The 13,541-nt window shown below is 52.0% G+C and overlaps 1 protein-coding gene across 13 annotated transcripts in view; it reads left to right on the forward strand.

Annotated features, from left to right (window-relative positions):
* The window catches only part of SCAP (SREBF chaperone), a 105,467-nt gene that overhangs the window by 64,826 nt on the left and 27,100 nt on the right, over window positions 1–13,541 (forward strand). For all 13 annotated transcript variants that reach the window (XM_065582512.1, XM_065582511.1, XM_065582519.1 and 10 more), the window contains 5 exons: window positions 946–1,103; window positions 5,027–5,247; window positions 6,386–6,491; window positions 7,499–7,671; window positions 8,378–8,504. In XM_065582512.1, the coding sequence (XP_065438584.1) occupies window positions 946–1,103; window positions 5,027–5,247; window positions 6,386–6,491; window positions 7,499–7,671; window positions 8,378–8,504 (785 nt within the window). The remainder of the gene's footprint in view (window positions 1–945; window positions 1,104–5,026; window positions 5,248–6,385; window positions 6,492–7,498; window positions 7,672–8,377; window positions 8,505–13,541) is intronic.

A 13,541-nucleotide genomic window follows, 5' to 3' on the forward strand; every position in this document is an offset into this window, starting at 1 on the left:
CTTGCCTATATGCTCGGGGTCTTACTGATCGCCATATTTGGGGTCGGGAAGGAATTTTCCTCCAGGGCAGATTGGCTGAGCCTCTGGAGGTTTTTCGCCTTCCTCCGCAGCATGGGGCAGGGATCTCTAGCAGGAGGGTCTCTGCCGATTGAAGTCACTAATAACAGGATTGGTGACTTCAGCAGCAGAGTCCAGGGAAGGGGTAGGGACGGTTTTATGGCCTGCAGCAGGCAGGGGGTCAGACCAGATGATCATAATGGTCCCTTCTGACCTTAAAGTCTATGAGTCTATGAGACCTGTGGGATCCCTGCGTATCCTAGTCCTCGGCGCGTCACAGCTCTGTCAGGGCACCTCAAGCCTGACCTGCAGCCCCCTGCTTTTACACTCCATCAGCAGAGGCTGCCAAGTGCATGAACATTTCTGGTAGATCAAGGTGTCCCCGCTCTTCTGGCTGTGGCTGAAGCCACCTGCCTTCCTCCAGGCTCCTGCAGCCAGCCCCAGGAGCAGCTCGCGTGTGCAGGGCTATAGGCTCCGGCTGCAGCTGGCTGAGGAAAGCTTCTCTTCAGCCCTGGCACTCAGGTCAGCTGCTAGAGCACGAAGGGTGTGGCCACCAGAGGCCACACCCACTCCAAAGCGGCGTGCAGCCTGCCGGGAAGGAATGGGAGAGCTACCAGGTGAGGGGGGAACGCGAGGGAATAAAATCTATGAAGCTAGAAAGAAACCAGAAAATGAGAGGAGGAAAACAGGCCATGGTTGGGTGTGGCACAAGAGGGCATGTGAGGGGCACCCGTCCGCCATCCATCAGAAAAGAGGGGACTGCAAGAAGGAAGGCTTAGGGGTTGATGCTGTAGGGTTTGCAGGAGAGATCACCGCTCACTCCACAGGCTTGCAGACTCCGCTGTCTCCAGAAGGTCACCTCTCTCTCTACCCCCGCTTTCCCCACAGTACCTGGGCCCTCCCGTGGCCTACATCCAGCAGATCTTGGTGAAAGCCACGGTCTCGCCATGGCACAAGAACTTCCTCGCTGTGGACGTGTTCCGCTCGCCGCTCTCCCGCGTCTTCCAGCTAGTGGAGGAGATCAGAAACCACGCCCTGCGAGACAGGTAAACGCCCATTGATTAGAGTATCTAGAGAGTCCGGATACCGAACTGGGCCTGCCACACTGACCCCCCTTCTGACCTAGTGCTCTGTGGGTCTAGCCATCAGGATTGAAATCCTTAGACTCCTGGAAATAAGGAAAGCAAGAAACTAAGTGGGCTTCATGGCAAATGATGTCACATCCTTTCCACACCCTGGTGTCAACAAGCTCGTATTACTCAAAAAAGGAATAGCAAAAAAATGTTTAAATACATGAGAAGCAGGAAGCCTGCTAAACAACCAGTGGCCATTGGACGATCGAGATGCTAAAGGCGCACTCACAGACAATAAGGCCATTGCAGAGAAGCTAAATGAATTCTTTACATTGGTCTTCACAGCTGAGGATGGGAAGGAGACTCCAAAACCTGAGCCATTCTTTTCAGGTGACAAATCTGAGGACTGTCCCAGATCGAGGTGTCATTAGAAAAGGTTTTGAAACAAATCGATACACTAAACACTAATAAGTCGCCAGAACCAAATGGTACTTACCCAAGAGTTCTAAAGGAACTCAAATGTGAAACTGCAGAACTACTAATTGTGGTATGTAACCTATCATTTACATCAGCTTCTGTACCAGATGACTGGAGGGTAGCTAATGTGACGCCAAGTTTTTAAAAAGGCTCCAGAGGCGATCCCGGCAATTACAGGCCGGTAGGCCTAATTTCAGTACCAGATGAACTGGTTGAAACTATAATAAAGAACAGAATTATCAGACACATAGATGAACATGATTTGTTGGGGAAGAGTCAACATGTTTTTGTAAAGGGAAATCATGCCTCACCAATATATCGGCATATGAAGAAGTGAGGTTTTTTACCCACGAAAGCTTATGCCCAAATAAGATAGTTAATTCCAAAGCAGACTGCAAAGAGTTACAAAGGAATCTCACAAAACTGGGTGACTGGGCAACAAAATGGCAGATGAAATTCAGTGTTGATAAATGCAAAGTAATGTACATTGGAAAACATAATCCCAACTATACACATAAAATGACGGGGTCTAAATTAGCTGTTACCACTCAAGAAAGAGATCTTGGAGTCATTGTGGATAGTTCTCTGAAAACATCCACACAGTGTGAAGCGGTAGTCAAAAAAGCAAACAAAATGTTGGGAATCATTAAGAAAGGGATAGATAATTAGACATAAAATATCATATTGCTTTTATATAAATCCATGGTATGCCCACATCTTGAATACTGCGTGCAGATGTGGTCACCGCATCTCAAAAAAGATGTATTGGAATTGGAAAAGGTACAGAAAAGGGCAACAAAAATGATTAGGGGTATGGAACAGCTTCCATATGAGGAGAGATTGGGACTTTCCAGCTTGGAAAAGAGACGACTAAGGGGAGATATGATAGAGGTCTATAAAATCATGACTGGTGTGGAGAAAGTAAATAAGGAAGTGTTATTTACTCCTTCTCATAACACATGAACTAGGGGCCACCAAATGAAATTAATAGGCAGCAGATTTAAAACAAAAGGAAGTATTTTTTCACACAATGCACAGTCAGCCTGTGGAACTCCTTGCCAGAGGATGTTGTGAAGGCCAAGACTAAAACAGGGTTCAAAAAAGAACTAGATAAGTTCATGGAGGATAGGTCCATCAATGGCTATTAGCTGGGATGGGCAGGGATGGTGTCCTTAGCCTCTGTTTGCCAGAAGCTGGGAATGGGCGACAGGAATGGATCACTTGATGATCACCTGTTCTGTTCATTCCCTCTGGGGCATCAGGCATTAGCTACTGTCAGAGGACAGGATCCTGGGCTAGATGGATCTTTGATCTGACCCAGTCTGGCCGTTCTTATATTCTTACATTTTTATGTGCCAGAGAAGCTGCCTGTCCTGTGTTCAGAAAGAGCTTTCGATAGCCTTCCAGTCACAGCCTTGGGCTGATGTCCTTGCTACACAGTGTTTGTCTTCAGTTCAGCTGCCCTTTTATAACATATGTGTGGATCGCTATCTGGTGAAGCCGCACATTCGTCAGTGGCAAGATATAAACCGTCTCCTCCTGGTGTGCACGGTATCTCTGATTACTGTGACCACGTCCTTGATGGGTAGCCACGCTGCATGGAAATGAAACAAGGCTCCATGTGCTCCGTGCCCAGCTAGACCTCAGCTCTGGGACAAGCCCCCCATTTCTGTGGCAGAGAAATAATTTCCAAACCAGATGTTCTTGAATTAAATCTGAAATTAATAACACTGTCAGTGCCATATTCTTGGGGCTCGCGGCTCGTTTTGACATCAAATTCCATTTATTTTAGTCTGCTCCACAATTGTTAAAGTGCTGCAAAAAAACTGTATAGGAAAAAGCGTATCTGCATGTTGAAGTTGTCAGTGGAGGGTTGGGCATCTCGGTATGGGACAGCCAGGGCTTTTTCCATCCAGAAGATATAGGAGGCAGTTTGCATTTTTTGCGCTGGAGACAGTTAAGGCTTTGGGCAGTTGTCCCTTCTGGGCAGGGACGGGGATGACTTGAAATGTTTGTAGTGGTTTGAACACCTAATGCCAGACCCCAGCAGCTTTGAGGGCAGCTAGCCATTCCATTGCCCCCCGTCCCAATCTCTGTCACTGCATCTGGCATTAGAGAGAAGCATGTGAGCCATATATACCTGCTAAACTGATCCGGGATGACAGAGTGGATACTGTTGACAAGAACTCTGTCACCATTAGGTTTCAGAGTCAATGCCTGACTGAGGGGACAGAGCAGAGTTCTGATGTCTTCCAGACCTGTTCCAAACTCTCTGCAGACTCAGGCAGGCCTCACTATGTCAGTGCCCATGCAGAAGGTTGTCTTTGCCTCCAGGAGGACTAGAAATGTCATTTTTTCTGAAGCGAAAGCCTCGATTTTGCTGTGTGGCTCTGCGGCTGGACATGGATTTTATGCTAGATCCTGCCAATTGCCTTGTCTGTGCTCACTCACAAGGAAGTAGTGCTCTCTTTTGAGGCAATGCTAGCCAACCCTGGCCCTGGTAGCCAGTCTGCCACTGGGCCTTGCACACTCGGACAAGTGCCAGTGTTCCCAGGCTGGGTCAAGTCAGATGCGTATCTGATTTGTTAGTGGATATCAAAGGATTGTGTAAGCATAGAAAGCAAGGCTTGAACTTCTATAACATGCATCACTTTATTGTGAATGTTCGTGTAAGCCGGACGTTAACATGAGTTCACACAGCTTTACCCACGGGGAGAGCAGCACTTTGCAATGCTGGGATAGGTGCTCTGAAATTGAGGCCTGGTCTTGCAGCCTGTACTCCTGTGAAGAGAGTCCCGTAAGCAAGGGCTGCAGGCTTGTGCCTGCAGATTGGAAACGCCAACCCATCCAAGCCATGTATCACTTGCAGGGCGGCGCTGCTGCCCACGAGTTCACACGGCTGGGGGCATTCCCTTCGCTGTGCACCACAGAGGAGCTTGGGGAAGATTTTGCTGAGTTGCTTGTGCTGAACAGTTTTACTCCTGCTGTGTCCTTCACACACTTGAGAGCCTGTGTGACCCCTAACTAATCCATGCGGGAAATACTGAGGGAGGGTTGTATTATCATCCCCCATTAGCGAATGGAGAAGGAAGGAGGCAGAGAGGTTGAGGCCCAAGTTTTCAAGAGTTTCCACTCCTTGGGTTTGATTTTAGAAGCGCTGAACATGCATAACTCCAGCTAAAGCTAGTTACCTGCAGGTGCCCAGCACTTCTGACAATGAGGCCCTCAGAGTCTTAAGTTGGGTGCTGAGAACTGAGGCCCCCAGAATCAGTAAAGGCTTTTGAAATCGTGCGTTCACAAGCTGCGTAGTGAGTGAGAATTAGAGCTCAGGAGTGCATGGGTGCGTTGCCTTTCTGAGATGAGCTGCCTGTGAATATCATAACACACGCTGCAGCTTCTGGTCTCTACCTGTCTTTCAGTTCTGGGATCAGAAGTTTGGAGGAAGTCTGCCTTCAGGTGACAGACCTCCTGCCCAGCTTAAAGAAGCTGCGAGACCTGCTACCTGAACATGGCTGCCTCCTGCTGTCTCCAGGGAACTTCTGGCAGAATGACCGAGAGCGCTTTAACTCCGACCCTGATATCATCAAAACTATCCACCAGCACGAACCAAAGACACTGCAGACATCAGCTACCCTCAAAGGTAGGCGGCTGAGTGGTGCAGATGCTGGGAGAAGTGCCTTATCCCTGCTCTGCTGTTCCAGTCCCAGGTCTCTCCTGAGCCGATTGCCAGTAAAGCCAAATCGAGTAGTGGTTTTTACCTCACACAGAGCCTGGGATGAGACCACCAGACCCAGGGTTTTAAGTTGGATTTGGACCCAGCCCTCCAGAGGTGAAAAGTGGGTGTTCTAACCCCATCAGCCTGCTGCCTGTGGGTAGAGAGAGAACATCTGTGTGTAGCCAACAACCCCCCCACACCCTTCGATCTAACCATGCTGCTTTCTCCCACCCTGTCTCTTTCTGGTTGCTCTGAGAACAGCACCGGCTGCGCTGCCTAAAGGCGGGGGGTGGGGGGATTGTCATAGGTGAGGAGTGAATGTTCATAGTGCTCCCTCTTGTCCTTTCATTGATCGTTGCCTGGAGTAACCTACGGGGCTCATCCTCAAGTGGGCTTCTGGTGCCAATGAAAGTCTCTTGCTTTAATTAGAATAAGGAATCTGGCCATGTCTGAAGTCATGCTGCTCCCTGGTTCCACAGAGTTAGAGGATTGTTCACTCCTTTCTGTATAAGGGGATCCAATTGAGGTCAGGACCCCTGTAATCCCTCCTGCCTCAAGAGGGGCATTGGAGCCTTGAGACTTGTTGATTAAAAGGTTTCCCAGTTCAGGACCCAGAATGTGGTCAGCACTATAACACCCCAAAGGAAGACAGGACTCCGTCCCCGGGGACCTTACCTTCTCCCAAGCAGAAAACGAACACACACACAAACGCACACGCCCAGAGAATGTGCTGCTGTACTAGTTAGATTGAGTAGAGGAGGCCAGGCTTAACGGTCTGAGCACAACCTCAAAACACCACAGCTGCAAACCTCACTCAGTCTTTGCTCTCTCCCAAGGCAGGTGACTGAAGTTCCATTTTACTGTGTGTGGTGGTAGGGACATGGGGTTGGGGGAGCCCTGGAAGGCAAAGGCCCTGCTTGCTCTGTGGGGACCTGGCAGCCCCTGTAATAAGGTGGGCCGTGGTTCTCCAGCATCCTGGCCTATCTGGTGATGAACACCCATGCATCGTCCCTCAGTGACCTTTGTCCAGGCTCATGGTGTTTTGCTCCCATTGCGTTTGCAGATCTCTTGTTCGGAGTCCCGGGGAAGTACAGCGGCGTGAACCTGTACAACAGGAAGCGGGTGGTGTCCTACACTGTCACTCTAGCTCTCCAGCGATATGATTCCAGGTAAGGCGCTTTGGCTCTGCTACTCCCATGTCAGGTCACCTGCCTGTTGGGCTCCCGTCTTCATCTCCTGGGAAGCTGGTTGGTTCTCCTTATTTGTCCTTTCACTGTTCTGGATAGAGCTGTGCAGAGCACGGTCAGATCCTCAGAGGGAAGGCACTATAGAAGCACAGAGTATTATCATCATCAGTATAAAGCTGTCTGTCTCCACTAGACACACAGCACTGTCGCTTTAAAAAAACCCAGTACACCCCAGCATTCTTCTGCTGATGGCTGCCCCTGCACACAATCACAGTCGTCTTTTCAACACATATTTGTAGTAAGTGGAGTCGTTGCCTTCCTGGTGGCAGTTGGTTGGCCTGGGGAGTTTGCTTCAGTCCAGCTCCTGATGGATGGGCTTCTGCATGCCAGTGAGCACCATCCTGGTTGGCAGTAACTGGCTCCCTTGTTGGCCGTCTCATCAGAGAGGGCACGGACTGAATGGGACTAGAGAGCGAATGCTCCTCTCCCTCCTCCGCGTGGTTCTCCCAGGGCAGCCTGGCAGGCCGGCCGGTGGAAGTTTGCCCTGCTGCTGCCCATGCCGTGCATGGGGGAGAGAAGCCTCCCGTCTCCAGGCCTGTCCATTAGCATCTTTCATCAGCACTACTTACCAAACACCTGCAACAGGAAACGTGTTTGAACCTACAGCACGCGCCATCCCCCAGAGCCAGAGTTCTTGGTAAACCCCAACCCCCTTCTCTAAACACCTTTAATGAGGTCTTGCAGCTCCCCTCTCTGAATCCTCCGCAGGAACGCTGTAGATCTCAGGGGAACTTGGTGATACACCGGCGAGGAATGAGGTGCAAAACCTAGACAGGCAGAGCTGGCCTTGCTCTTGGTTGCCGAGCATTGCATAAATCTATAGAGCCATGTTCCCAGCTGGCTGCAACCCCCGGGCCCTCCTCTGAGGGGGGTGTTAGGTGCACAGCACAGCACCAGGGTCACGTCCTTCTGCCTTTCTCCCGTGCCAGGTTCCTCACCAGCCTCCGCTCCCGGCTGAAGCTGCTGCACCCTAGCCCCAACTGCACCCTGCGGGAGGAGCACGTTGTCCACGTCCACTTCAAAGAGGAGATCGGCATCGCTGAGCTGATCCCCCTTGTCACCACCTACATCATCCTCTTTGCTTACATCTACTTCTCCACACGTAGGTTTGTGGGGAGCAGGGAGGGCGAGCGCCCCGTCCATGGGCTTCACAGCAGAGGGGGCCCCAGGGGCCTGATGGCGCAGTACACCCTGCCCCACGTGTAGGGAGGGCAAAGCACCTATCTTCAGTGCTGCAGTCTCCTATCACTCCTGCAGCCAGGTGAAGCTGAAATCCCACTGGGACATAGAACTAGGACGTGGAGGGGATGAGGCCCTATTAGGTTTCAGCTATTCCATTCCCTGAGCCAGTGCAGGGTTGTTCCCTGGGGCGTATCCTACAGGGCTCTGACCTGTTCAGTTCTAAATGCCCCATGTGATGGCACATGCCCCGCTTCTCCTGGGGGACCAGCCCACGGCTAGAAAGATCCCACATACAGTCTGCGGTTGTGCCGTCAGGACCTGCCACTGATGTGAGGTTACGTATGCTCCTTTTACACATCCCTGGGTCGTCCTGTAGCTGGAATGAGAGTCTGTGGCCCACCCCTGCGTTGCTCTCTGCTGTGTCCTTTGGCTGGAGCGTGCCTCTCTAGTTCTGTGCTGCTAGGTCAGCACCAGCCAGGCGCCTGAGGCCTTGAACCCACCTCTACCATCCCTGGCTAGCATGCTGCCTGTTGAAGTGAATGAGCCCATGGATCCACTCCCCATGACGGGGAGGGGTTGGCATTGGCTTTCCCCCAGTGACGTGAGCCTCGTGTTCTCTCTCGCAGGGAAGATTGACATGGTGAAGTCGAAATGGGGCTTGGCCCTGGCCGCGGTTGTGACGGTGCTCAGTTCTCTGCTCATGTCGGTGGGTCTGTGCACGCTGTTTGGCCTGACGCCTACTCTCAACGGAGGGTAGGTATCCAGAAATCAGAGCCTCCTGCTAAAAGAAGGGGCAAAGGGAGGGTGGGTGCTCACCTGTCTGATGCCAGCTACTTAGCCCTTTGTGTCCAGGATCGAGGATTTTCTAACCATGCCCACTTTCGTTGGCTGATCACTTTCCACATTGCTTGGCCCTGCTTCCCCAGAACACTGATGGACCGGATGGCTCCTGGCCTCATGGGGACATTTTGCTGCACATGCGTCACACCTCACTGCTGATGGATTAGTATCCGTCTTTTCTCCCTAAACATCAGCAGCTTGGAACCTAGGCAGCCCCTTCCTGCTCCAGTCACCATGGCTGGAAGCCTGCTCTGAATCAGACCGATGCCCAGGGCAGGAGGTTGTGTGTCTTTGCCTTCCCTGGCCGAGGTTCTCTGCGTTTTGCTCAGTGAGGTTGGAGGAACCCGGCACTCGTGGCTGATGGGGACTAGCAGGGAGGCTTTGGGGCCGTTACTGGTGGGGATTATTGACTCTCCCCTTGGGTGGGGAGGTGTCCATGTGTGTTTCGCTCCAGGCGTTGGGTGACCTCCAGGTTGGGGTACTGCACTTGGCCGTACCGAGGTGGGAAGCTGCATGCTCCGGAAAGGTTCCACCAGGCGCAAAGCTCAGCAGCCTTCCCGCTAAGTAACACAGGGCCCTGTGAGCGCATCACCCAGGTGCTCGCTCTCCGTCGGCTTCCCACTGAACACAGCACCCAGGTCAAGATCTCTGTCGAAGGCCACGTGAGAGATCGCCTCTCCCTCCAGCACAGCCACCCCCCTTGCCAGCTGCGTTCCCCTGGGCCAGTGACGCTGCCAGCCAGCGGGGGAGGCTGGGGAGCGCGGGAGACAGAACTCTCAGGAGCCAGCTCTCGCCTGAGGAACTTCCTCCCACAAGAGCTGAGAAGGCTCACGGGCCTCACTGCACTCAGAACTCATTTCTTCTGCTTCGCTCGTGATGATAACAGCCTGGTACGTTGTGGCCCATTCTCGCACCCGCTCTTCATGCTGGAGTAGCCGCCGGCACCTCTTGACTCCCTGCCTACTCCTGACCCCCACAGTCTGGTTTCAAAGGTAGGCTTACCACAGAGACCTGACTGCGAGGGACGGAGGATGGGGTCCTCCTGCGGGGGACACACGTAACCCATTTTGTTAGGTCTGGTGGCAGCCCCTGATCTCTCTGAGCAGGGTGGTTTTGTTGGCCTCTTGTGGGAGTGGCTAGGTGAGGTCCTTCCCCAGGTTAACTCCTCCTTGGACAGATGCCAGATGGAGGTTATGGGCATAGACTCCTCTCTCTCAAGGGCTCTCACAGGGAGGGGTCCCACAGGGATCCATCTTGTATCCCATGTGCATAGGGCTGCAAGGGGAGATAGGGAGGCACTTGGACCCTTCAGTATTTGAAAGGCAGTAGGATCTCTCTTCCTTTCATCAAGCGCTGATGCTCTGGTCTCTCCTTTCCCAGCACCTGTCAGAGGTGGGGACGTGATGGGAGCCAGCTGGCTTGGTCTGGGTGAGATGGAAGCGGTGCGGACAGGCAGGGGTGGGTTGAGAGCCAGCTACCTGAGAGATCACCTCTCCCTGTGTCCCTTTGGACCCTTACCATCTGCTGGGGTTCCCTTCCTGCTGATCATGAGGCCTGGTGGCGAGGTGTCCTCGGGGGAACCTGCACCCTCTGGCAGTGTGCCGGAGCTTGTGTTTGGCCAGCTTCAGGATGCCGTCTCAGCCCTGTTTGTTTGGTCAAGCTTTCACGTGACCTGTTCCTGCAGCAGGGTTACTGGAGGGGAGAGTTTTAGTAGAGCCGTTACTTATTCCAGGTCTCTAGCGCTGTGGTTTTGTACAGTACTATCATGAAGCATGCTGTTTGGAGGGCGGTACACAGATCCATAAGAACGGCCACACTGGGTCAGACCAAAGGCCCATCTAGCCCAGTATCCTGTCTGCCAACAGTGGCCAATGCCAGGTGCCCCAGAGGGAATGAACAGAACAGGGAATCATCAAGTGATCCATCCCCTGTCGCCCATTCCCAGCTTCTGGCAAACAGAGGCTAGGGAGACCATCCCTGCCCATCCTGGCGAATAGCCATTCTATATACCAGCCATAGATTATCAGCACTCTTTGCCCTGCTAGGGCAGCTTTCATCTGAGGATCTCAGGGCACATTGTGCAAATATTAATGAGCTAGAATAATAATAGGAGGGAGGCATAATCCCTGCTTTACAGATCAGAAAACCAAAGCACAGGGAGTGAACTGACATGCCCCAGGGGTCCGAAAGAGTCACTGGCAAAGCCGGGAGGAGAGTCTGGGAGCCCCCTTGCTCTAATCACTGGGCGTCTCCCTGAATGTTTTCCAGAAACCAGGAAGCAATGGGAGTGTTTCCATTGGCTTCTTTGGGTGATGGAGCAGACCCTAATGCAGTACCTTCTGACATCAAGGTGCTGAGCTCAGGATAAATGCCTGGATAGATGCATAAGCATGGCACCCTTTCCCCGCCCCCACCCCCCAGTCCTGTTCCTGTTTCAGTCCCTTTCTCGGTGATTGCCTCATTGTGGCAGACAGTAACAGCAGTATCCTTCGCAGTGTCTCAGCACAGATGGGGACTGTTGAACTTGTATTTGTATGGTTTGGTTGTAGGAGGCAAACAGCTTGTGTTTGTGCAGCACACGCCCAGCCCTTGTTTCAAGAGAAGCTGGTGTCTCCTTGGATTTGAAATTCTTACTCATGTACAGTATTAAACGTCCTGACAGCTCTATAGCTCAGTGATCTGTTTCATCTGCGAGCCTGCAGCGTGGTGATCAGTTTGTACCTTCTGAAGCAGTGGGGGCCGCTGGCTAACAAGCACATGGCTGATGAGAGGGTTTGAGTTTTGTCTCTCTCGTTTCCACTACCTACCAATGACCTTGAAGGTTTATCGTAGAATCCACACAACAAACATTCGCTAGTTACATTCTGTGCAGGGCTGCCGCACAGCAGACGTCTCTTGTCTCTCTCTCTCTCTCTCTCTCTCTCTCTCCAGCACTTTCCATCCCATAGAGCTTTTTTCACCCACGGCCCTGGGTCTTAAATGACCACTCAGGGGACTGACAGAATTTGGCTGGTTAATGGCAGGGTCTTCTAATAAAGATGAGCCGAGCTGTACTTGCTGGACTGGAGGATTCTTGAGGCGGTCTCTTTCGACAGGAAGTTGCCCAGAAGTGATCTCTGGGTATGTGTATTTGTTTCACCAGTGAAATGCAGGTCCCACATGGCAGCTTTGGCCAGGAAGTGAAGAGAGTACTATATCCAGCTGAAACTGCAAAGGGACTGTAGGCAGGCAAAATATAATTGTTTGAGTTTGAATTAGGCCAGGATACCAGGGCTAACACCTTTGTTGGGGAAAAAAATGCTGAGATCTTTAAGACAAACCATGACTGGCTAGGGTCTGGGACTTATCTGAAGACAGCATCTGTAACAACATGCTGGTGTAACTGTCTAGTCCAGAGTCCGAGGAATGAGCGCCTCCGGGACTGAATCCCCAGTAGCATTTCTGGGAGGTTTCCTCCTGGGAAGTCTCCTGTCCCAGTACTGGCCCAGCTTAGCTTGTGAGATCCGTCAAGACCACAGCCCGAGGTGGTGTGACTGCAGACTTCTAAAGAGACAGCCGTCTCTAGCCGCGTAGGGCATCCAGAGGAGGCTATAAAGCGGGCTTGAGGGGATGTTTTAGGGATCTGTGACAATTCGGATTAACTTTTCCCCTGGTCATGTTACAAACATTAAGAGAGAAAGTGACAACACAGCTGTTTTCCAGCCCTTTTCCCTCTCCGTTATCTGCAAGGCTGCTTGTCGTTTGTGATTCTTCAGACATGGAATTTACCACAGAATCCACCTCCAGCCACAGGGTCTGCTCTAGAATCAGAGCTTTAATTAAACAAAAGATAGTTCTAACCCTTATGGTGTGAAGATAACCAGAAAAGCGTGACCTGAATTGAACTGAGCAGGGAAATCTGCAGGCAACCTGGAACAAGGCTCTGAGAGCTGTCAAGTGCCCAGTTCATTTCAATTTGTTGTTGACTCTGACGTGCTGAAGATGGTAACTGTTAAAATTGCCAGTGTTTGCTGTTTAACTGCTGATCCTTTTAGCAGAAACACAGCTCATGTGCTTCTCCCATCGTCCTACACTGCTTCCCAAGGCTTTCCAGATGGGCGAAGTCCCAGCTATCCCTACTCAACTGCTACAACCTTCTGCTTCCCCTTGGCAGCTTCTGCGACGGAGTTATGTGGTGTTGATGCAAAACTCGGCAGCATGTTGAGAAGTGGCAAGAGTGGGGCCAGCGTAGAGTAAATGGGATTCACTGGGGAGCTCAATAACGCAGGAGCTGAGTGCCTCCTCCGCTTTCCTAACAAATGCAATAAAACCTGCACTTTACAATGGAGCTGCCCCCCAGTTTCCAGTCTGGGGTGCCACAGAATCCAGGGGGCCTGGCTGCAGAATGGAGGTGTAGCTTGTAGTGGGGGCTGTGGTTCTGCATTGGGGGTGTGGACAAAGGGGGAGGGGAGAACGCACTAGAGGAAATGTGTTATACAACCCCCTCTCCCCACGCACTGGGTAGCTATGTCATGATAGATAGAGGCTTATGGAGACCCTGCACCTTTCTCACTCCCCCCCGTTTAATACTTGCATCACTTTCTTATGCAACCATTGAGAGGGCATTAGCCAGTGCCTGTGTGATTCCCGCACCCAGACCTTCACACTACGGACATGCCCCTGCGGCTCGCTCAGCTGATCTGGTGTGAGTGCAGCGTCCTCCTCTCCTGGCACAACTCATTGGCCAATGGGCCGGGGCCCTTTGGATCACGCCACTGCTACTTGGAAGCTCAGTCGCCTCGCTTGCCGCACTTCCATTCGCTGGCAGCTTCGGTGAGAGCAGCCAGCACCGCCGGGCAGCCCAGGGAGAGGGTTGTGGCTTTGCTCTTGTTTGGAAAAGGAGCCGGTGCGGCTTCCTCTTGCTGTGTTTGTTTAATGGATCAGTTGGAGTGAGATAGCAGAGCTGCCGTC

The sequence above is a fragment of the Chrysemys picta genome, chromosome 2 (assembly GCF_011386835.1).
Source record: "Chrysemys picta bellii isolate R12L10 chromosome 2, ASM1138683v2, whole genome shotgun sequence".
NCBI classification, from domain to species: Eukaryota; Metazoa; Chordata; order Testudines; family Emydidae; genus Chrysemys; species Chrysemys picta.